The sequence below is a fragment of the Emydura macquarii genome, unplaced genomic scaffold, assembly GCF_026122565.2.
Source record: "Emydura macquarii macquarii isolate MOO-44397 ecotype Brisbane River unplaced genomic scaffold, CSIRO-AGI_Emac_v2 contig_2777, whole genome shotgun sequence".
NCBI classification, from domain to species: Eukaryota; Metazoa; Chordata; order Testudines; family Chelidae; genus Emydura; species Emydura macquarii.
The window spans coordinates 22,883-46,694 of record NW_027132914.1 but is presented as its reverse complement, the minus strand read 5'-3'; the positions used below and the strand labels follow the sequence as shown (position 1 = coordinate 46,694).

At 58.6% G+C, this 23,812-nt stretch overlaps 1 protein-coding gene and 1 pseudogene across 1 annotated transcript; one reads left to right on the top strand and one right to left on the bottom strand.

The window, feature by feature from the left end:
* Positions 1-205: 205 nt before the first annotated feature.
* LOC137166022 (class I histocompatibility antigen, F10 alpha chain-like) lies at positions 206-9,762 on the bottom strand. The gene is made up of 7 exons (XM_067567587.1): positions 9,524-9,762; positions 7,022-7,282; positions 5,569-5,844; positions 3,239-3,517; positions 2,664-2,780; positions 2,287-2,319; positions 206-1,716 (listed from the first exon to the last, which is right to left on the bottom strand). Exons 1-7 carry the CDS (start codon positions 9,582-9,584, stop codon positions 1,643-1,645), a joined length of 1,101 nt encoding a protein of 366 aa, XP_067423688.1. The 5' UTR covers positions 9,585-9,762; the 3' UTR covers positions 206-1,642.
* On the top strand, positions 9,762-23,100 carry LOC137166023 (uncharacterized; annotated as a pseudogene).
* The last annotated feature ends 712 nt before the right edge of the window (positions 23,101-23,812 follow it).

Here is a 23,812-nt window from a genome sequence, read left to right as displayed (position 1 = left end):
AGTTCAGTTTTGAGCACAATTTTTATTTTTACCCAAAATCTGGGTGAAAGCTCAGAGCTGAACTCCATTAGAGCAAAGAGACTCTTTTTTTGGGCAGGAAATTCCAATTTGGGGTTCAACATGTCCAGGCCTGCCCATCTGCCTCACAGAGGTGGTGTGATCCTGTTACCCAAATAACAAATATTACAGGATCTTATTAGGGGATAAGGCAAAAAGCCGCATTTATTGTGAGCACAGAAACTTCTGTAGATAGTATCAAAGAAAAGAATCAACACTGCAATAACATCAATATTGTGCTTTTAAAGAAACAGTATCAATAATGCAACCACTATGGAAACAGTATTAACATTGTATTAATTTTACAGAGATTTTGTTTGATAAAATATTCTTTGTTGACACGTTTCAATGGATATTTTCATTCATATTCACATACACACACATACACACACAGGGAGACAGACAGACAGACAAACATACATAAAGGTCCCACAGATGTTCTAGTTACCAGCCTCTTGGTGCTGGTGGTAGTCACTGGCCAGGTGACTGCAGCACGAGGGTGAGGAGCAAGTCTCTGCCGATGGCACCGGTACTCCTGGCTGGTGTGATGTTATAGACCTCAACCTCCAGCCTTCATCTTTCTGTCCCATTTTATAGGGAAGAGACCCCATGTCAGTCTACAGGTTTTGCTCTGTCCTGCTGCAACTGCCCTTGGTGTGATTTCCAATCACCCACATTGTTGCAAGCCTGATTAGATTTTGTCCTTTGAAGTGGGCTGGCTCCAAAGTTATCAGGGTGGGCTCCTCTTCCGCCATTTGATCATCTTTGCTCCTTTCTTCTTCCCTCAAGCGTTTTGGGTGAGGCTGGTGTTTTCTTCATGCCTGTTTCGATATCCCTCACTCAGACCAATTGTTTAATCACTCTATTTGTCTACACCCAACTCAATTGCTCGGCCATTCACACTCCAATCACTCAGTGCACACTCCTAGCTTACATGTTATTTTTAAGGCACACATTATTTTATATTTGACAGTGTTTTTCACAATTAGATAGATTTGTCACATTGCACAGTGTAGACTTAACATTAATAGGTAAAATGGCCAGTGGATGTAGTACAGACATTCACAAACCCTCTTAAAATTATACAAATAGAACAGTAAGAGTCAGTTTGAGGTTTTAGCTTTTGATTTAGAATGAAGTGCCTTTTAGTAGAAAAAGGTGTGGCGGTGTTATGGCTCTGTTCTTACATACATTTTAAAAACAAGATTTTGGCCAACAATCCCACAATACCCCACATACCCCGGTTTTTGCCTGTTTGTCTGACCCTGTGCCGGCTCCTGCTCCGGGAAAAGAGGAACTGCCCCGTCTCTGACACTGGCAGAGACGGGAGGGAGACTGGATTGTGCCAGACCTTTCGGAGCAAAGCTGAGATAAAGCACTAACTAGAGAAGAGCCATTGGACCTGTGACTTGGGATGAACATGCTGCAGGAAAAAATGTAAAGCCAGCTATACAAGAGCCTAAGACCCAACCCCCACAGGAGGAAATTGTTATAACAACCAAGCCAGAATCCCCACAGAGCTGAAGGGAGTCAGAGGACAGATCTCCCAGGCAGCGGGCTCGGCAGCTGGGCAGGGTCTCTGCACCTAGCTCCGGGGTCCCGTACGCTGGGTGTCTGATCCGGATGAAGAGCTGGAGGCAGAATCTTCTCCGGTCTTTGCTGCAGGGAGAGAAGACAATGGTTCAGAGGCAGCTTTAGCTGTGGGGGATCCCAGCTAGGGAAGGGGATGGGAATTCTGCTCTGGGCTTCTCCCCGCCATGCCCCCTAAAAACCCCAAACGGCACTGTGCACAGAAACCCCTGGGCCTGACAATGGGACAATGGACACAGGACTCCAGGAGGGAGCGTAACAAACCTACGCACTGTCTCTGGGAGCTCCAGGTACAGGCCTGCAGCCCTGTCACCAGAGCCACGCAAAGGGATGCCCAGTGCATGCTGGGACTCTCACTGAGCTCCGCTCTGAGCCATGACCTTGGGATGCTCTGTGGGGTTCCCTGGGTTTGAGTGAAGGCAGCGCGGGTCAGAGAATCCCGGGGAGCCGGGGCAGGACGACGACTGGTGACGGCCTCGCAGATTTCCACAGGCCGAGGGATTGTCAGACACAGAGTAACCAGCGATCGGGGCCCATCTCCAGTCACTGCTGGGGTCCCTTCTCCCCTCATGGGACCCCCTCTCCCCCCGCGCCCACAATTCACTGGGGCTTCTGGGCATGTGCCCAGGATTTACTCACTGGCTGCCAGAGCATAGCTGGGTTTGGGGGTGCCTGAAACACAAGCAGAGAACGAGGATCAGTGCAGGGGAGCAAAATAACCCCTCCCCCACTGTGACCCCGACCCCACCTTCCCCAGACACAGGCTCCCTGTGACCCCTCACTGCATCTCACCCAGACCAGCCCGACCCAGTGCCCCCCCAGCAGGTCACACAGCACCTGGCCAACGACAGAGCACACTCTGCCCCCAGCAGGACCAGGCTATGGTGATCAGCCCTACCCCATGGCCATGGGCCTCCCTTGGGGGCAGTGGCAGGAGCCATTCACCCTTGGGCTGGCTGGGCCGCCCCACTCCCCAGACCCCCCCACATCCCGGCTCCACGGGGACCAGCTCCTACCTGCTGATTTCCTTCTCCACAGGATGACGCTGGCCCCTATGGCTCCAGCCAGAACCAGCACGGCCAGGACGATGGCAGCCAGGACCCCAGGGGACAGGGGGCCCTTCTTCCCAGGGGCTGTGGGATGGAGAAGGGCACAGGTCACCAAGGGGAGCACCCGCTGGGGCCTTCCTCCTGGGGCAGCCACAGGCCTTTGACTTGAAGGTCTCCCAAACACCCCTGCAGAGACCTGGCCTCCAGGAGAAGGGAAAACCAAGCCAAGAGGTGGATGGGGATTGGTCATGGAGGGCGGGCATTCTGCCAGGCACTGCCCGCCACAGAGCCATCAGTCCCTTCCCTTGTAACATCAGCCTGTGGAACTCACCGCCACAGGATATCACCACAGCCAGGAATTTAATGAGATTCACTGAGGGATCGGCCATTTCTGTGGGTCACACGAATACCCAGACTAGCACAGTTCACACTGACGATGGGCAGGGATATTGACCCGTCTGCTGCAGGACCTCACCCCATCTCTGTGATTCCCACAGGGCTGTGCCCCCAATCCCGGGCCCTGCCAGTCACCCCACCCTTACCCCAGGCGAGTGTGGGCTCTGACAGGCTGCTGTGCTCCACCCGGCAGGCGTAGCGGTGCCTGTCCTCCTGCTGTGGGGAGATCTCCAGGGATGACTGCGTGTAGTAGGTGCCATCAGCGTTGGGCAGGATCCCGCTGGAGTGCTTCTCCACCAGGATGTCTTCTCCATCCCGCACCCAGGAGACGTGGATGGGACGTGGGTAAAATCCCCTGGCGTGGCAGGAGAGGGTGACAGAGCCGTCTGTAGAGTCTGTGTAGGAAACCGAGACCTCGGGGGGTACTGCAAGGAAGACACAGCGTGTGAGCCACATGCCAGGGGCTGGGACCATTTAACGGACAGGAGGTAAAGGCCTCGCAGCGTGTCTCATAGACTTTTAAGGTCAGAAGAGACCATCATGATCATCTAGTCCAGTGTTTCTCAACTATCGGTCTGTGGACCGGCGCTGGTCCCTGAGATCTCCTTGGCAGTTCAGAAAGGCTGCAAGCCAGTCCAAAGCAGTCCCTGTTATCAAATAGGTTGAGAAACATTGATCTCGTCTGACCTCCTGCACATTGCAGGCCACAGAACCTCACCCACCCGCTCCTGTCACAGACCCCGAACCCCTGCCTGAGTCACTGACACCCTCAAATCATGATGTAAAGATGTCACGTTACAGAGAATTCACCACTGACACTAGTTTAAACCTGCATGTGACCCGGGCCCCATGCTGCAGAGGGAGGTGAAAAGCCTCAAGTGTCTCTGCCAGTCTGAGCCAGAGAAAAATTCCTTCCTGACCCCAAACATGGCGATCTGTTAGACCCTGAGCATGTGGGTGAGACCCAGCAGCCAGACACCGGGGAAAGAATTCTCCATAGTAACTCGGAGCCATCCCCATCGAGTGTCCAGCACCGGCCGTGGGGAGATTTGCTGCTAACAGCTGCATTTGGGCCACATGCTAACGTAGGCAGACTCGTTAGACCATACTTCCTTCAACTGTCACGCTCAGGCGTGAAGCCAGGTACATTTTCTGCCCCGCTGCTCCCCTTGGACGGCTGTTCCAGAGCTTCACTCCTCTGAGAGTTGGAAACCTTCGCCTAATTTCGAGCCTAAACTTGTTGATGGCCCGTTTCTGTCCCTTTGTTCTAGTGTGCACACTAGCGCTGCACTTAAACCACTCCTCCCCCTCCCTGGGATTTCTTCCTCTGACGTGTTTATAGCAACCCTAGCGACCTCAGCCTTCCTTCGGTCGGGCTAAACAAGCCACGGTCCATGAGTCTCCTCTCATAAAGCAGGTTTTCCATTCCTCAGATCAGCCTAGTCACCATTCTCTGCACCTGTTCCAATTTGAATTCAAGTACTCATATGAGTGTGGGATCTGGGCTGCACCCGTTTACACTGACATGTAAATGGAGCTAGTTACTCTGGTGTAAATTGCCTCTGCAGCGCCATTTAAACTGCTCTAATCCTTGCTCAGATTGGTGTAGCTGAACTCTGAGATTACCAGCGCAGGCCTGGGCCCGGGTCTCCTTCACTGCGTACTATCCTACACTGTAACATGGCTACATCCAGGTAGGCTGTCACTGGACCATCCAAACACACATGGGATTTAGGGGGCCAGATTTCCAAACGCCCCTCAGTGCCTAGCCCAGATGATTTCACAAGGAGTCAGGCACCTCCGTTTGGAAATCCCAGCAGCCGCTCTCTGCATCCTCAGGCGCCTAAATCCCTTTGTCACATGCCCTGAGGCCCTGTCACATTCCATGTCTCTGCCCTCCACTGCTGAGGGGCCAGCGCTGGCAAAAGAAGCTCAAAACAAGTTTTGTCTTCGTATAATGACAACGTGCAGCCCCTGCCCCGGCTCCTCCCGCCTCCTGCACACTCGCAAACGGCTGGGACCTTTATCGGCTCAGACATGCCAAAAATCAACTCTCAGCCCAGAGCTGGAACCTTTGAGCCTGAAAAGGGAAGGCTGAGGCAGCTGGAAGCCAGCAGGATGGGCCCTGCAGAATGGAGACACCAGATAGCCAGAGCTGGCAGCTCTGGCTAATAATCTGTATCCACTAATGACCCGTAGCTCTCATCAAACTCTTGTGATCGGTTGATCTCAAAGCACTTTACAAGAGGCTGGTGCCGTTATACTGATTGTACAGAAGGGGAAACTGAGACACAGAAAGGGGCAGTGACTCACCCAAGATCACCGGCAGAGCAGGGACTTCAACCACAGTGTCCTGAGTCCCAGTCCAGTGCACTCTCCATTAAGCCACATCATCCTTCCAGACACACCTGAGCCCCTTTGGAGTCACTGTGCCCCAATGCCAACTCCCCATGACAGCTCCCCGCTGCTCACTCACCCTGCTGCTCCAGCACCGCCCTCCCCTGCTGCATCAGGCTCCGCAGGGTCCCCAGGCACTCGTGCTGCAGGTACTGCCGAACATACTGAGTCCAGGCCTTGTTCATCTCCCAGTTCTGCTTCTGGGGGAAGGCCAGCTGCACGGCAGCGACCCACGTCCCCGTCTGGTTGTCAAAGCTGATGAAGTCCCTCCCGTCATAGGCATACTGGAACTTCGGGTCCACGGGGGCCTGGCTGCTCAGGGCACAGCCCACGTGAGCCTGCTCGGTGTGAATCCCTGCGGGGGAAGGACAGAGCTCAGACTGTGCACTGAGATCTGGGAAATGTGTCTGTGGGGTGGGTGGGTTCAGAGTGGCGCTCGGACGGACGGTGACACCGGCACTTTACCGTCTCTGACCGTGTGGCAGGCCCCAATCTGAGCTAGCTAACAACCCCAGGAGGATGCTGATAAGCAGGAGGGCTCAGAGCAGAACCACGAGAAGGTCTGAGGAGCTGGAATCCTGCCGGACAGTTCCTGAGCTCCTGGAGACTCTCCACCAGCAAACAGAGGAGTTGCCATACAGGGGAGACCAAGGTCTGACAGTGGCCAACACCAGAGATTCAGGGGAGTGTAGAGAACAGGGCAATTTTGGGGTGACCCACACTGTCTTCCCCTCCTGGGTACTGGCACTCGGAAGTTTAGGGTCACCCCAGACATGGCGTTGCATCCCTGACCGTTCTAGTTAACAGCCACTGATGGGCCTATCCTCCAGGAACTTCTCCTGCCCTTGTTTGAACCCACTTATACTTTTGGCTTTCACAACGTCCCCTGGCAATGAGTTCCACAGGCTGACTGTGCATAGTGTGAAAAAGGACTTCCTCTTGTTTGTGTTAGACCTGCTGCTGATTAATTTCATCAGCGACCCCTGGTTTTTTATTGTTGGAAAGCATAAAAAACTCTTCTCTGTTCACTTTCTCCTCACCAATCACGATTTTATGGACCTCTGTCATACATCCTCTTAGTCATCTATTTTCTAGTCTTTTTGTCTCTCCATGCCATACCTGTGACCATCTTCTGGCTCCCAACATTCGGTTAGCCTTGGAAAAGGCTGTTTCTCAAAAATAATAATTTTTGTGAGAAAATTTCAAGTTGGTCAGAAAATGTTGATTTTATGTTGGGGAAGTTGAAAGGAAGAACTTTCAAGGCTGTCCGGCTCCCTGCCTGGATACTACTGAGATGAAATCTCTGAGAAATTTTCTTCCCATGGAAACCTCCCATTTCTGACTTTCTCTTCCAAACAGGAATGAGAACACTTCTGGGAATACCAAATTTTCTGTGGGAAGAAAACTCCATTTTCCAGCCAGCTCTGGTTTGGGCAGCACCTAGATCACCATGGCCCCAATCCCCAGTGGGATTGATTCTGAGCGGGCAGCTCTCTCATGTCCATTAATAATATTATCTGTCAGACACTCACCACCCGTCTGGTTGTGCAGCTGCATCCACCATCTGGTCTCGACTTTAGAGCCCTCCTCATGCCCCCAGAACTGCTGGGTCTTTTCCTGGAGATACTCAACACCCACGGCCTGTGCCGCCCAATCGTGGGTGGGTCTGATCTCTCGCGTGTCGCTGCTGTAGTACCCGATCTTCACATCATCCAGCTGGGCGATCATGAAGAAGCGATTGGTGCCCTCCTCGTCCATGACTGCTGTGACTAGCACGGCCAGGCTGTGGTGCCCTAAAGCAACAGGAGAGAGGTCGAGCTGCTCAGGGGACAGGAGGGTCACCCAGTGGGACCAGCAGAGACCTCTCGCCCCCTGCCATGTCCCCCTGCCCTCACCCCATCCTGGGCGAGGGACGAGCTGGGATCTGTCAGTAACTCACATTGCACGGAGCCAAGGGGGAGCCGGAATCACGATTCTCAGCCCCCACCTCTGAAAGCCAGCAGCTTATTTAGGGGGGTCAGACATTGGTGGGAGGTTCGCTGCCCCCTCAAGAGCTCCCCCCATGGACAAACGCCCTGAGGATGGGAGGGGTGGATGCACAAACTGCTTACAGCGGAACCTGGGGTGTGTGTGGCACGTGTGCATGTCTGTGGGGTGGGGTGTGGGTGTGTGATGTCTACCTGTGGGGTGTGTAATGCACTTTGTTATCAGTTTTAACTGACTTTTGACTGAACAATGCCCAGGTTTCACAGAAGCTGTTACTCACTTTTTACTGATTTTCACCTCAATGTTGGCTAATTCAGGTACATGAAAATACTGATTATGTTAAGAAAATCCAACCCGTGACATTATATAGATGTGTTTATGTTCATAATACACTAGTCTAAGTGTAAACACAGGGTTGTCTTTTAATGTAAGGCAATAGGGAGGAAAATACAAACACACACACACACTGTTAATGTGCAGTTCATGAAATTAACCAGAGCATTAAACTCCTCTGACTTTCAATACTCAGACTTGTCCCTATTTCTTGCTTTTTTCTGTCCTCCTGTCCCCCAGTATTAACCCTGATAATGACCCAGAAAACTGGGCAGTTAATATTTGGCACAGATTATTACTCATTTTAAAATGTTTTGTAATAAACACAGATAAATTCCAAGGAACATTTAAACAAAATAAACTCTGAAAACAAAGGGTCTTGGGGTGCGTGCGTGTGGCTCTTCCCAGGAATTAAACAGGCCAGTCCTGCAGGGATGTGGGGCTCTCAGTGGGTCATACAAGCAGCCCCCTTTTTGTGCCGGGGCAGAGAACAATCACAACCCTCCCACCCTGCAGGGGAAGCAGCTCCCAAAGGTTCCCAAAGGATGTCTGCCAGAGGACAAGGCCTGGGGTGGTGAGATGGCCAAGGAGGACAGGCTGGGAAAGAGCATGGGACGCTAGTTTGCTCCTGGAAATTCAAGTTGCTTTCTTTTGTTTCCACCTTAGCTGAGCCCGATGCCTCCTCCCTAGCGGCTGCCCAGAACTGCCTGAGCAGAGGTATCAGGAGTAACCGGAGCTCACCCGCTTCTCCCTGGGGAACACGGAGTTTAGCTGAGGTTAGGTTACCCACCCACTGCTGTTTTTACCACGACACCACTGCCCACGAGGTTCCTGTGCCGGTGCCTCCTCTGCTCCCATAGGGTGGGCTGGCTCCTTGCCCTGTGCTCAGTAACCCTGGTTTTACATCAGCCCTTGGGCAGCATGTTGGAGATTTCTAGCAGACCTCCCCCACAGAAGGAAGGAAGGGTTGTGGGGGGCTAAGGCCCATGGGAGAGAACAAGGGGATGGGCTGGAGAGTCATAGATTTCAAGGCCAGAAGGAATCATTCTGTATATGTATTAGGGTAGTGCCTAGGAGCCTCCCTCATGGCCCAGGACACGGTTGCGCCAGGTGCTGTACAAACGCAGAACGAAGAGACGTTCCCGGCCCAAAGGAGCTCACACCCCAGAGCTCCTGCACAGCCATCCCGTGGGGTGCCACCCCGCCGTCCCCGCACCCAGCTGGAGCGGTGGGTCTCAACCAAGGGTACATATACTCCTGGGGGTACACAGAGGTCTTCCATGGGGGACATCAACTCATCTAGATATTTGCCTAGTTTTACATCCGGCTACATAAGAAGCACTGGCGCAGTCAGTACAAAGCACAGTGTCACACGGTGCTCTGTTCACACTGCTCTCTGTGCTAGACACACAATGCACATACACCATTTACACTGCAGCTGATGTACTGGATAGTTCTAGGGTAGGAAGGAGAAAGCCGGCCATGTTTCAGGAGCACCGCGCCGTGACACTTCGGTGTTTTTCTGGCTGGTTTTGGAAGCAAGCCCGTGTTAAGTGAGCTGGAACTTGGGCTACACAAGGCAAATCGGCTCCTGAGAGGGGCACCGTAGTCTGGAAAGGTTGAGCGCCGCTGTGTTAGAGCGAGACCTCCTGTCTGTTACGGTGACACCCCCAGCCAGGGGTCACCCTGCAGCCCCCGCCCCACCTCGTACTCACCGTCAGCCATGGCCGGTGCCAGGATTGCCCCGCAGAGCGCCAGGAGCAGCCCCCACGCCATGGGGTGACCGGACAGCAGCTGTGAACAATGGGGTACGGGGCGATAGGGCCTGTGTAAGACAAAGCCCCGCAGATCAGGACTATCCCGAGGATATCCAGAGGTCTGGTCACCCCACCCGGGGGGCTCAGGGCAGCTGAGACGGGAGATCCTGGGAGCTCCAGAGCAGAGGGACCCAATATGACTTTCACTTTCCAAAGTGCTGCAGATGTCTATGCCGGGCCTCCAATCCGGACGCAGGCAGAGGATGTTCGTCATCGGTATCTGGGCAGAACCGGCTCGGCGAGGTTAAGGCACCAGGCTGGAGGAGGGATGCAGAGAGCCATTGGCAGAGCTGCTGCGCCGGGCGGAGTCTGCAGGGCCTGGCTGTTGAGAACAAAACGCTGCGTTTGTCTCTGTGTCGGATCACTCTGGCCTTTACAGATTTAAAGTTTTTTATTGAGTAAATGTTTCAAAAAATAACAAACAGGTAACCCATAGAGTTAAAGGGGCAAAGTTATACAACATCCAGGGACGATATGCAGGTTATCGGGAGGCATGGGGAGTGATTGAAAGTCTGGGGAGAATAACAAGGGATAAGCTGAGGGGTCCTGGATGGGTGGTGATGGTGTGGGCGATTAGAGATACAAGGGGATATATGGGAATGGGGGAACGTTACTAAGTATGTCTGTGGGTTACTTCTGGGTGTTTTTAACAAAGAGAGCAAATAAGTCCATACAAATGGGTGCGTCCCTCATTAGATCCGATGCTTCAGCAGTTGCCGCGTCCGTTGGTGTGTCCCCCGCTGCGTCCGCTGGTGTGTCCCCCGCCGCGTCCGTCGTTCCAACCAATTTGCCTGGCGCTGAAGCCAGCTTGACCAGCCTGTGATTGCGGGATCTGCTCTGGAGCCTTTCTGAAAAATCAGCTTCACATTCGCTACGCTCCAGTTCTCTGCTCCAGACGCTGATAGAATAGGTCTCGTGCCAGAGTGAGTAACTCTGCAACTTCACATCTGGGTTCCTGCAGAACTCTTGGGTGAATCACACCGATACCAGAGAGACTCCATCTTCGGGGTCACACCGTCTGTCCTGGGCGACTTCTTCCGGGGGCTGTCAGTTCATTGCAGTTAACGTGAGCGATGAACTCAACACGCAGTAATTCAATTAAAAGAATGAATGGTGATTAGTCGCGGTTGGAGTCGCACTGTTAACAATAACAAAATAGCAATTGAAATTCGTTATACATATTTCACATTTTCCTACATTTTCAAATATCTTTATGTCAGTTACAACACAGAATACAGAGTGCACAGCATTCCCTTTCTATTGTTTGTGTTACATAACATTTTATACAGTCAGAGCAGGAACCGGTGACGCGGGGTCTCGGTGTTTGCAGAGCGGAGTGTTTTCACACCTCTCCCGGCACAGAGCCGGTCACCGGTGGCACCCAGGGAAACCCTCTGTCTGAAATCTCAGCCCCGCTGCCACTGGCCAGTCCCAGCAAGGAACTGTCCCCAGGCACTGACTCCAGGTAGAGAAACTGAGGCACAAGGAACTCCTGCTGCCAGCACCAGCTCTCCTGAAAAAACCCGGAGCAGCACAGCGCTTCCTCACAGGCAGCTCAGGCCGGACGCTCACGTGCGGGGTTGTGAGCAGAGGCTTCGCGTCAGACAAATTCCGGCGGTGGGGGAGGAATCGTGTCAGCCCATTGCTGATGATACGTGGGTCTGTTATATCCCGCGAGGTGTGTGGAGGTGGTGGGGGCACAAAACGTGGAAAGTCTGGTGTAGGAGGGCAGAGCGGGGGGCGGAGGTACTGCTCCCGTGCCCCATAGCCGGGCGTGCCCCTGATTCAGTGTGACACCCCATGGTGACTTTCCCCACAACATCACCACGATATCAAACACTGGAAGAGGCACCAGCCAGCCCCTAAAGCCACCCCACGTACCCGGCCGGCTGCAGCCCAGACCGGAGCGTAGCTGCTACCGAAACGCGTCACAACGAGCGGGTCCAGACACCTGCTGAGGTTTCCTAGCACAGCTTTGCTGGCACCCAGGTGAACCGATCGGCCACGGAGAAGCCGCTTCTTGCGCTGACTCCCCACGCGGGAGCGACAGAGGCTCCCGGGCCGTCCTAGACACGAGCTGCCCGGAGAGCAGCAAAGGTTAAACCAGCATCAGGACGTCTACACGGGGGTTACCGGAGCGGATTTCAAACTGACCTGCCCACCATGGCCCCAGTGCGGGGGAGAGCAGAAGGTTCACTGCCACCCGTGTATCCAGGCGTCCCCAGCACAAGGCCCCCAGCGTGTCCACGCTCTGCTCCTGGAGGAGCTGCTTTGCGGACTGGCTCCAGGTGTCAGCAGATCGGGGAGGGGGCAGTGGGGAGGGGGCTCCCCAGTGTCCCGGGCCCGCTGCGCTTCTTCTCCTGCAGCGCCCCAGCGCCCCGCAACCGAGCGGAGCCGGGCAGGGGCCCTGGCGGGTCTGGGGGGGCTCTTGGGGTGTTTATTTCCCAGGCTTCCAGCTGGCTATCCTGTGTCTGCACCCCCCACCCTCACTGCCCCACACCCTCTGTGCTCCCTGCGCCCCCAGCCCCAATACCCCACACACTCTGCGCCCCCCAGCACTTTCACCCCACCCCCACACCCGATACCCCCCACCCCACTTGCCCACTGCCACCAGCACAGTCCCAGGGCGAGAGCCAGTGCCGTGGCTCCTGGGCCGGGCTCGGCCAGCGCAGAAGAGCCCAGCGGGGCACTGCCCATCACCATCACTCGTGGGGCTGCAGGCGGGGATCGCCCCCTGTGCTGGGTGGAACCGGGCCGGACCGGGCTGCCAGGGAGAAGCCGTGGATCTCGGGTGGACAAGTCAGCACTGATCCCCCCTGCACACCAACAGCCAACTGGAGGGACACAGCGTCCCTCCGTCCCCGTCCCCCCCGGGGCTCCCGGCATTGCTCCAACTCCCCGCCTCCATTTCCCCCCCACGGGGGTTCTGTACGCCTCTTTCCCTCCCACGGGGGCCCCCCATTCCTCCCCGCTGGGATCCCCCATTCTCCCTGCACCAGGGTTCTGTGTGCCCCTTTGCCCTATACCGGGGTCCCCCAATACCCACTTGTGACACGCCGTACCCCCGTACACCCTTATGGTGTGATCCGTGTGTCATGCGTGCTCACACTGACAGTGCAGCTGTGCATGGCACGATGCAGCGTGTGCCGTGTCAGGGGTTCGAGGATGCCCACGGCACACTGAACGTTACTGTGGTGGCCGCGTGTGTCCTGCCGTGTCACACCCATGTGCAGATATGAAACCCGGCCGTGCCATATCCCCGGAGGTGTGTCTGACAGGGTTTGAAGGGATGCAGCTGAACACACGGCTTTTTACCCCACACCCGCAGAGACCTGCAGACAGGAACGAGAGGCTGGCCTGGCACCTGTGAGCACTTCGGCTCAGGTGGGAGAGATCAAGCCAGGGGGAGTTGGGGAAACTTGTTAAAAGCGGAGGCGGCTGTGGCCCAGGCTGTCCCCTGGAATCCATCTTCTAAGCAACCCCACAGACAGAATCTACCCCCAGGGAGCGGGGCCTGGCTGCAGGAGACATCGCCCCCAGCATGTGTGGTGAACTGAATGCAGACTGATGTGTTAATCTGTGGTTAAACTGCACCTTATCTAGTAGTTAATTGTGATTAGCTCCCGGATTTATTAATAATCTGACTCGGATTCACTTAAAATCTTGCTACAATCAAACTTATTTTGATACCACGGCACCTGTGGGTGGGTGTGTGCAGAGGGACGGAGCTGGGTTAGATCCATGTCTTTGATAAATTGACGGAGGCGTAAATGAGTGTGCAGGGTGCAGCACTGAACCCTGCCAGATGGCACTTCCCGGGGTTGCATTGGGGCTAGGGTGTTTGCTGGGGTGTATCCCAGGAGCAGCTGGCCAGACGGGCTCCTTCGCTAGGAGAGGGACCGATTACATGCAGGAGGTTGGGCCTGGGCCGACCCAGGAGTGGGCGGTTCACACAGCAAAGTGGGGTAAATGGGGGCCCAGGAGTGAGGAATTGGGATGACACAGCTACGCACCAGTCTGGATTGCAGGGGGGGAATGTCACACCACCCCCACTGGGGGCTCTGTGTGCCCCATTCCCCTGGACCAGGGTCCCCCAATTCCCCCATACCTGGGGTTCTGTGCGTCTCCTTCCCCCCATACCAGGGTCCCCCCATTCCTCTCCCCACCAGGGTAGATGGGCCCGTTGTAATCCAGCACAGGGGGGACGGGGCAGGCTGGATACCAGGGTAGACGGGCCCGTCGATGTACATTCCTGTACGCCAGCACTCCTGTTCCCAGCAACGGCGCTTTCCCCAGCTCGGGGGAGCGTCCGGCCGCGCTGAGGGTCCGACACCTGCTTGTCTCCTTGCGATCACAACCCGAGACCTCCCCCCTGGGGTGCCAGAGCCCCTGGTCGCTGATTGGCTGGATTCCCTGTGTGGGGCAGAGGCTGCTGTGAGAACGGAGGGGCTGAGAAAACCACCAGGGTTTCTCCCACGCCAACCACGTGCCGCCTCTGCTGGCTCTAGGGCGAAAGGGTCCGCCCCGGGTGTGGGGCCCGCTGCCCCAGGGCTGGAGGGGGGCTGGGCCTCGTGGGGGAGGGGAAGGAGCTCGGTGGGGGGTTGGGCCGGAAGCGAGTTCGGGGCCGAAGCGTGTGAACGGCCGGCGGCGTTGATGGCGGGAGTCTGGCTGAGCGAGCGCGCGCGCTGCGTTTGTCTTGGGCGGGGAACGGCGCGAGAAGCGAGACCCGCCCGGGGCCGTGTCAACGCGGGAAGAACCGAACCGGGCAAACCCGGCTCGAGCTGGGGCCGCCGGCTAAACCGAACCGTGCAAACCCGGCCCGAGCTGGGGCCGCCGGCTAAACCGAACCGTGCAAACGGCACTGAGCGAGCAGGCTCGGGTTCCTGCACCTCCGTGCCCGGGCGCCCGGCTGCTGGGAACAAGCGAACGGAGCCTCCTCGGCGCCTTCTCCTCCGCGCTCCGTGAGCGCGTTGCTGCTACAGCTTCCCACGGCCCCGCGGCCCCGCGGCTGAGGACCGGCTGCTTGTGGAGCTGGTTTGGTGCTCGGGGTTTGCGAACTGCTCCGCACTTGGTCAGAGCTGATTCCCCCCGGCTGACGTGTTCCCCTCCCTGCCACAGGCATTTCCGTGACCTACGGAGACACCCCCGACGGCTCCGCCACCCTCTCCTGTCGTGCCAGGGGCTTCTACCCACGTCCCATCCACGTCTCCTGGGTGCGGGGCGGGGAGCAGATCCTGGTGCCCGCGGATTCCAGCGGGATCCTGCCCAACGCCGACAGCACCTACCAGATCCGGCAGTCCCTGGAGATCCCCCCGCAGTGGGGCCACAGCTACGCCTGCCGGGTGGAGCACAGCAGCCGGGGGGAGCCCACACTCAGCACGGGTCAGAGGGCAAATGGCGAAGGGGCCCCACGTCCCAGTCACCAGGGATGTCTGCCTGCGAGCCAGTGCCCAGCGGGAGTTGGCGGGCTGCAGCCTGTCCATCTCGTCCTGCTCTGCACCGGACAGCTGCACACTCTCACCGGTGTGAGCGGGTCAGTTTGCAAATCCGCTCCGGTAACCCCCGGTGTAGACGTCCTGACGCTGGTTTAACCTTTGCTGCTCTCCGGGCAGCTCGTGTCTAGGACGGCCCGGGAGCCTCTGTCGCTCCCGCGTGGGGAGTCCGCGCAAGAAGCGGCTTCTCCGCGGCCGATCGGTTCACCCGGGTGCCAGCAAAGCTGTGCTCGGAGAACCTCGGCAGGTGTCTGGACCCGCTCGTTGTGACGCGGTTCGGTGGCAGCTACGCTCCGGTCTGGGCAGCAGCCGGCCGGGTACGTGGGGCGGCTTTAGTGGCTGGCTGGTGCCTCTGCCAGTGTTTATATTGTGGTGATGTTGTGGGGAAAGTCACCATGGGGTGTCACACCGAATCAGGGACACGCCCGGCTATGGGGCACGGGGGCAGTACCTCCGCCCCGCGCTCTGCCCTCCTACCCCAGACTTTCCGTGCACCTAAATACTCCACGTTTTGTGTGTCGTCCCCCCCCCCCACACACACACACCTCGCGGGATATGACAGACCCACGTGACATCAGCAACGGGCTGACACGATTCCTGCCCCGCCGCCGGAGTTTGTCTGACGCGAAGCCTCTGCTCACAACCCCGCACGTGAGCGTCCGGCCTGAGCTGCCTGCGAGGAAGGGCTGCGCTGCTCCGGGTTTGTTCGGCAGAGCTGGTGCCGGCAGCAGGAGTTCCCTTGTGCCTCAGTTTCTCTGCCTGGAGTCAGTGCCTGGGGACAGTTCCTTGCTGGGAGTGGCCAGCGGCAGCGGGGCTGAGATTTCAGACAGAGGGTTTCCCTGGGTGCCACCGGTGACCGTCTCTGTGCCGGGAGAGGTGTGAAAACACTCCACTCTGCAAACACCGAGACCCCGCGTCACCGGTTCCTCCTCTGACTGGTATCTGCTTCCACGCCGCAGGTGCGGAGAATTCACCTCGTGTTGCTAAAAATGGGGAAGTCGGGCCCGACCTCCAATTCTGGGGCCCCGAGGGAGCCCGGCAGGAACTGGGCTGCCCAGGGCTGCGGGGCAGAGCCTGGCTCGTGGCCGCAGGGCGGAGTTACCCTTTGGAGCATCTGGTCAGCGAGGAGGCGGCAGGGCCGTGTCCCTTTCTAACCCGTGGGTGTAAATACGCCCGCGTCCCGTAGCGGATGACATGGGGAGTTGGGGGTGGAGACGGCTCGTCCCCTTCGATACCGAAACAGCAGCGAGAACGTCCCGTTCAGAGCAGAATAAACTTGTGGTGTCACCTTTTCTCCCCCCTGCCCCACCAGTCTTCCCCGAGGTCTCGGTTTCCCGCAGCGATGCCCCCGACGGCTCCGCCACCCTCTCCTGCCGCACCAGGGCTTTCACCCACGCCCATCCGCATCTCCTGGGTGCGGGACGGGGAGGAGACCCCGGCGACCGTGGACCCCCGCGGGATCCTGCCCGCCGCCAGTGACTCGTTCCAGCTCCAGAGATCCGTGGCCATCCCGCAGCCGGGCGGAGACGGGCACAGCTACTCCTGCCGAGTTGAGGACCGCGGCCTGCAGGAGGCGCTAGCGACCCCAGGTAACGGCCTCTCCGGGGGGGACAGGGAGTGGGGACCCCCGCTGGCAGCGCCCCGTGGGACCCCGGCTGGTACCGCCCCACAAGCGGGCTGTAGCGTGAGCTATTGCTGAGCACGTCCGGCTCCATCTCCTTCCCCGGGCTGGGCACCTGAGCGATGCCCACCCACGTGGCAGCAATAGCCAGGTGACAAACTGGGGGGGCCTCCGCCCCCTGGCCCCCATCTCGCCCCATTGGCGGCACCCCACAGCCAAGCCCCCCGGGGACTCCAACACCAGCCAGATTTGCTCCCCAGCTGAGAGAATGAGACGTCTCACCCCCCCCCCCGAAAGGAGCCTGCCCCAAACTGCTCCGGGGCGGGGGACAACTCTGCCCCCAAGGCAGCGACACAGACGGGGAGAGGCCAGCATCAGCCGGGCAGTAAATCCCCCCCCGTTCACCCCAGTAACGTCTCTGCTCGTCCCCGCAGCACCCGGGGAGACGGGGGGCCTGGCCCCCGGGATCCTGGCCGCCCTCATCCTCACAGCGCTGATGGTGGCTGGTGCCGCGGTGGCTGGTGTTATGCTGTGGCGGAGAACACACCCGGGTAAAGGGAGAGACGGGGGAGGGGGCAGAGCCTGTGGTGGGGGGGGGGCACGGAGAGGCAGAGAGGGTGACAGTCTCCCCTGGGGGGGTGGGTTGGTGCCATGCCATGGGGCTGGATCCTGCCTTGGCAGAGACCTTGGGTGATGAGCTGGGCTGGGGCAGGTGGGGTCAGGATCGCCGGGGAGGGGGTGTCATTGGCTGGCTGGGGTGTGCGTGGAGATGGGTCATGGGGAGGGGGGTAGGAATTGCTGGAGTGGGGGACCCCCAGCTCAGCTCAGTTCAGCTCAGCTCCCCCCATGCCTGGTCGTGACCCACTCACATGCTCTGCTTTTATTTCAGACTCCAGCAGAAGCAGCTACGCCCCGACGGCCAGTGAGTGACCCCTAGGGACACGGGGCCCAATCCCTGCCCCCTGGGACTGCCCCGCCCCAGTGCATTGTGGGTACACAGGGGGTCCCAGTGGGGCGGAGCCCAGCACTGATTGAAGGTGGGCTCTCCCACCCCAGCACGTCCGCACCCGGCCGCCACCCAGGGGCTGGGGCTCCTGAGACAGGCCCTGCGCCCGGGCTGCTGGACCAGCTCACCCTCCCCCATTGAGACGCCTCCCTATTGCCCAGCAGGGGTGGCCAGTCCCTCTGTGCCCACCCCGACTCCAGGCCGGCTGGGGTTGGGCTCGGCTTTAGCCGCCGTCCGTTCGGCAGGGCTCCCGAGACTCGGTCTGGGGCTCCAGGAGCTGGGAAGCCCTGCTGGGGTGTGCGGGGGGGGGGTCACATCGTGAAATCTGGGAACATGGAATAAACCTCCCTCCGTCTCCCCAGGAGCAGATCCCACCTGCAGCCAGTGTCAGACCACGCCCGTGTGACAGGCCGGCCGCCCGGCCTAGCAGACTGGGAATAAGGCCTGCATTGTCCCCCGTGCGGGGGGTAACCAGTGGCACAACTTCCCCGGGGTGCCGGTGGAGTCTCCGTCCCGGGCCGGGTGCACATCACGACTGGCTGTTTTCTCAGAGCTCGGCTGTGGGAATTGTGCTGGGCCCTTCGCTGCCCTGTGCTGGGCCCCTTCTGGGCCTTGAACTTACGACTCTGTGAGCCCAGCCGCTGGCCTGCCAGGAATCACCCAGCGCAAAGACCCGGGGACGAGGCTCACGGATCCTTCACCTGACCCAGCGACTGCCCAGGGCTGCTGGCTGTTCTCGGGCCGCCTCGGCTCCCCGCAGTTCACTGGGCTAGTGTCGTTCCCGGGGGGCTCAGCCGGGGCGAGTTTGTGGGTCTGACTCCCAGGGGCTCCCCACACACAGCTGGAACTCTGCTGCACAGCTCCTCGCCCCGGCACTGCCCTTCTTCCTGGCCAGCCACGGGGAAAGGCCCTGAACCAGGGGCAGCCGGGCTCTGTTTGGGGGGAGCCGCATGGCAGCCCGAGAGAACCCCGGGCACCGTGCCAGAGCTGCGCATGGAACTGGCTGAGGGCGGGACGTCCCTGGGCTGCTTCCCATCATCCCAGCCTCCCCCTTCCCCCCCGCCCAAATCCATCAACAGGCACACGGGGGAGGGGTCTAAGCCCTTGGGGGGCAGCCCCCCCCCACCAGCTAGCAGGGCGTGCGAAGGGCAGGGGGGCTAGAGGAGAGCTGTGTCTGCACTAGCCAGTGTGCGGAGTCCCCCCGTGTCACAAGCCCTGCGTCAGGCCCTACAACTTGTGACGTTTTTTATAAAAATACAATAAAGTGGGGAGTTGTTTCCTCGCTTTGCCTCCAGCTCGCGCTGCCTTTCGATCACCCGCCGGCCGTGGGCTCCAGCGTCTCTCCACAATCTCAGCCTGGAAACTTGCAGTTTTAAAACAAATTCCAAGGGTCTCCCCCTATCCCAGGACTCCCTGAGCTGGGGCTTTAAGGACCAGTGCGAGGCTGGCGGGGAAGCCAGGAGCGTGGGCGACACGAGTCTCCAGCCGCTCCCGCTTCCAGCCACGCGGACCCCGACCCTGCCACCCCTGCCCCTGGTTAGAGGTCAGCCCACCGGCAGGAGGCTGTGCAGATGGGGATTAACCCCCTAGGCACTGGGTCCCTCCTGCAGCACTTAGTTTGTGCCAGGGCCGAGCCCCGGCCCCTCTGGGCCTGGCACTTCAGAGCCGCGGCGCCTCTGGCCCGGCTGCGTCAGTGATGAAAGTAAAACCCCTGCTGGAGCCGCGGCCCTGCTTTCAATGCAAAGGAGGCTCTGCAGGCGCTTCCCACCTGGGGCCCCAGGGGAGTTGGCGGCGTTTCCTGGATGCTGGGGGAAACCACGGGACCCGGTTCTGCCAGACAGACGCTGCCAGGCGAGAGCCCTTCCCTCCTGCTGATTGGTGAAAGCAACGGGGGAGGCCCCATGTCTGGAGTCGCAGTCCGGGAGGGCTCTTCTTTCTGGAGGGGGGAGACCCCCCGACCCAGCCCAGGATCCATGGCCCTGGGTGTTGCCTTGGGGCGGTGCTGGGGGCAGCAGTGGCTGGTGGTGAGTAGAGACGGGCGAAGGGGGTCAGGCACAAGCTGTCCTAGCAGCACTGAGGGGCAGGGACGGCAGACGAGGGAAGACCAGCTAGAAACCTTTTCCCAGGCCTGCTTGTTCCTGTGCCAGGGGCTCTGCCGCTTACCTCGCCTCTGTCTGCAGCTGCAGGCTCCCACCGCTGGGATGTGCTGGTCCGAGCCAGCACCAGCGAGGACGGGTCCCATGGGTACGCCATGGTGGGGTGGCTGGGCGACCTGAGAATGATGGATTACAGCACGGCCAGCCGGGCCGTGAAGCCCACCCAGGCGTGGATGGCAGAGGCCGTGGGTGCGATATATTTCCAGGAAAAGACCCAGGATTTCCTGCAGCACAAGAAAAATTCTAAAGTGGCAACGGGCCACTGGATGCGTCTGAACAATCGCACGCATGGTGAGTGTTCCTCCCGCTCCGGACACGGGGATCACGCTTGCCTCTGGAAATCGCGTCCTACGGCTGCCCGGGGGGTGTATCTGCAAGGGTCACACACACTCTTGTCCCACTACCTAGACTTGTGCAGCACACAGGGGAAACTGAGGCACACACCGTATTCAGATGAAACAGCCAGAAAATTCCCGCTTTGTCACACCCGCTAAGGCCTGCTGCACTGGCTGGGCTGTGAGGGGGCAGGGTACATTTGTAAAAGAGACACTGCAGCCGCGCCGGGGTGCTGGGCTGGATGCAGAGATCAGGGGGTCCTGGGTTATGCAGGAGCTGAGACCAGCCGACCGGAACGGCCCCGTCTGGCCTTGAACTCTGTGACTCTGCGTAACGTTCAGGCCGTGCTTTGCTGGCTCGGGCCTTGGCTGGAGGAGGGCGCGGAGATCAGGAAAGGGCTGGTGGCAGCTCGAGCGTTGCCAGCTCGCCTGACTTTATCCCACCATCTGGGGTGTCTCTCAGGGCCCAGCTCTTGGAGTCCTGGGAGCACGGAACGAGCTAATGTGAGTTTCTGGCCCTCGCAGGCAGAGCAGAAGAGCCCCAAAATGTGAGCCCGAACGGTGCAAAACCCGCCCCTGGTAATAAACAGAACCCGGGGTAGCACGCTCTGTGATCGCAGGGGCCGGGGGTCTTGGAGCACTTCTGTTTGGGAACACCCACTTGTGACGATTTACAAGGGGAGGAAAGTGCCCAGCGCGTGTCAGGAATGTGGCTGCTTTGTGAATCATGGGGCAACGAGAAGGCAAGTGAGATTTCTTGTCTTTTCATTTAGTATAATTACTGTTGATAGAATTGGTGTAAGGATTTTATGATGTTAGTGAGTATACAATGGGGTGCCAATGTAATGGGATACGCAGGTAATGATTTTTAGAAAGTAGGAATCAGGAGTGAATGCAGTTTGAGTCAGCGAAGTAATTGCTGAGATAATAGTTCTCAACCTTCAAGGGCAGGAGGGAGAGAAGATGCTCTTGTTTAAAGAACTTTTACAACCCAGATGGCCGAAGATCAAGATAACCCCGGAAAACAGGGGATTAACACCCACGGACAGGAACAAAGTGTGAAACAGGAGTGAAGGGATGATGAGAACGCTGTCACACGTGCGATACCAAACGTCATTGATGATTACATCAAACTAGGAGGCAGGATCCATAGACCCAACTGGGGATGGATAAGTATAAAAATGGGGTGAAGAAATCTAGACTTTGGGCTCATTCTGCAAAACCCCAAGGAGCATCGTGTCACGACCGACAGAGCCCGGCTCCACCCTCGTGTCTGAATCACCTGGCCAGTGATTTCAGCTCGGGCAACGCAGGGACTGGTAATTATACCCCTCCTGCAGAACTGTGTGTGTGTGTGTGTGTGTGTGTGTGTGTGTGTGTGTGTGTGTGTGTGTGTGTGTGTGTGTGTGTGTGTGTGTGTGTGAGTGTGTGTGTGAGTGAGTGAGTGAGTGAGGCAATTGCTTTTTAAAATGTTTTTTCTTTTTTTGTATTCATAATGAACGCGGCATACTGCCTTATCCCCTGAATAAGATCCTGCTGTTTATTTTATAAGTGTAACGGGGGGGGGGTCCCCATGAGGGGAGAAGGGACCCAGCACTGACTGGTTGTGGGCAGCGATTCCCCTCCCCCAGGGAGTCGCGCTGGGCTGCATGAGTTCCCCACATCACTCCAACGGCACGTTACTGGCTGGACCAGCCGTCCGGGAGCTGCCGGAGTGTGAGGAAAAGCCAGAGCCGTCAGGGGCACACACAACCCCTCCCCCTCCCCCGCCCCCACCAGGCCAGGGTGACAGGCTGCATTTGGGGTTCGATCCCCGTGTCCGTTGCCAGCCGGGGGCAGGTGACTTCCCAGCACAGGTCGTCTCTCTCCCCACCCCAGCTGGTCAGGCACAGACCAGCCGCCTCGCTGGCCAGGGAGACGTCGAGCTGGGACTTTCTTCTCTCCACAGCAGCAACTGGGGAAGATTCTGGCTCAGGGGCAGAACCCCGGGGTCTGAGCGCAGACAGACCCTGCCCAGCTGCTGTCCCCTGACTCCCCCTGCTCTCAGGGACAATCGTCACAGCAATTTCCTCCTCTGGGAGTTGGGGCCCCGGCTCCTGCATTGCGGGTTTGTGTTCTCGCCTGCAGCGTGTTGGTTCTAAGTCCCCGGTCGCAGGAGCCTTCTCCAGCCAGGGCTTCACCTCCGCTTCTCTCCTGGGCGTTTCTGTATCAATCTAGATCCTTCTGTGGCCATCACTGTAGTATCCAGGCACCTCCCAGGCATGTAAGAACTGAAGCTTGGTGTGGGCCTGGGCGTCTGTACATGTGTGAGAGTGAAGAACTGGCCCCAGAGACGCCGGGCGAGGCAGCAGGGTGTGAACACAGTGAGGTTAGCGCTTGGTCTCACTTCATGGGGCAGGGAGTTCCACAGGCCCTGGGGAACCGGGGGGGGGGGCGGGTGTCTCCCAGCGTAAGTCACACGACTCCCTCTGCTGGTCAACAGGGGCATGGTTCTAGGGGAGCAGGGCTGTGAACGTCCATGGGCTTTGCTGACGGTGACGGGGGAACCGTCGCACCTGCTGGTACCGCTGCCGCAGCCTCTCTCCGGACAGGGGGCTTGGCCCCGCAGGCAAAGAGAGGTGCCCTGCTCCACTCTGCCCCTCGCCCAGGGTGGGGCTGAGCTCTAGCCACTCGTCCAGCCAGGCACGGACAGCGGTGACCGGCGCCTGCCTCCACGGCGAGGTACAGGGGCCCCCCGCTCTGCTGCCGGATGTTACAATCTGGGGCGGATGCCTCCGCTGGTCGGGAGAGCTCGTCAGCATGGAGAGCTCGTCAGCGCGCCTGCCCTCTGCCCACCAGCGTCACCAGAGCCAGGTGAGAGCCTAAAGAGTCAATAAAGGCGGGACTCAAGGGATTGCCTCACTGCGGGGGACCCATCTAGCCCAGTCTCTGGGCGCCACCACAGTCAGCGCCAGCTGCATGAGGGGCAGAGGCATTGTTAATCATAATAAATGGGCCGACCCATCCCCAGGGGCACTAACCCCCTCCCCCATCAAGTAGCCACCTACTTATGCCCTGGAGCATGGGGACTTGTATTCCTCGCAGCCCAGCGTGATGCTCAGCGAGCTCTTGGCCTCACCAGCACCCCAGCTGGCACCTGGGAAGCGCTAGGTGCCGGCGACAAGGGGATAGTGCACTGAACTGGCACTCAGGACAGCCGGGTGCTATTCCCAGCTTGGCCAGCAGGGTCACCTTGGGCCAGCCGCATCCCTGTCCCGTGCCTCAGTTTCCCCATCTGTGCCATGGGGGATGAGCTGCCCTCCTTTGCAAAGGGACGAGGGCGACGTACAAGCTGGGGCTCCTCGTTGGGGCGTGATGCTGGTTTACGCAGCAGGGCCTGTGTTGGCAAAGCAGGATCTCGCCAGCGATGGGGGGGCTGCACGGTCCTGGCGGCGGTGGTCACGTACCCACGTAGCGGCGTCCCCACCTGTACCCGCGCCAGCTGGGACCCGCGCCGCGGGGGGGGGGCACCCCCAGCTCAGAGCGGGGCCTACGGCGCCCGGGTTTTGTCCGATAAAGCTGCTGGGGACTGAAGCTC

Bases quoted from the DNA above. Each gene is read 5' to 3' on its own strand.
- LOC137166022 (XM_067567587.1), bottom strand. From the start codon at position 9,584: ATGGCGTGGGGGCTGCTCCTGGCGCTCTGCGGGGCAATCCTGGCACCG. The intron at 7,283-9,523 runs GTGAGTACGAGG...CTGTTGCTTTAG, and splicing joins GGCACCGGCCATGGCTGACG to GGCACCACAGCCTGGCCGTG. The intron at 3,518-5,568 runs GTGAGTGAGCAG...TCTTCCTTGCAG, and splicing joins GGCGGTGCTGGAGCAGCAGG to TACCCCCCGAGGTCTCGGTT.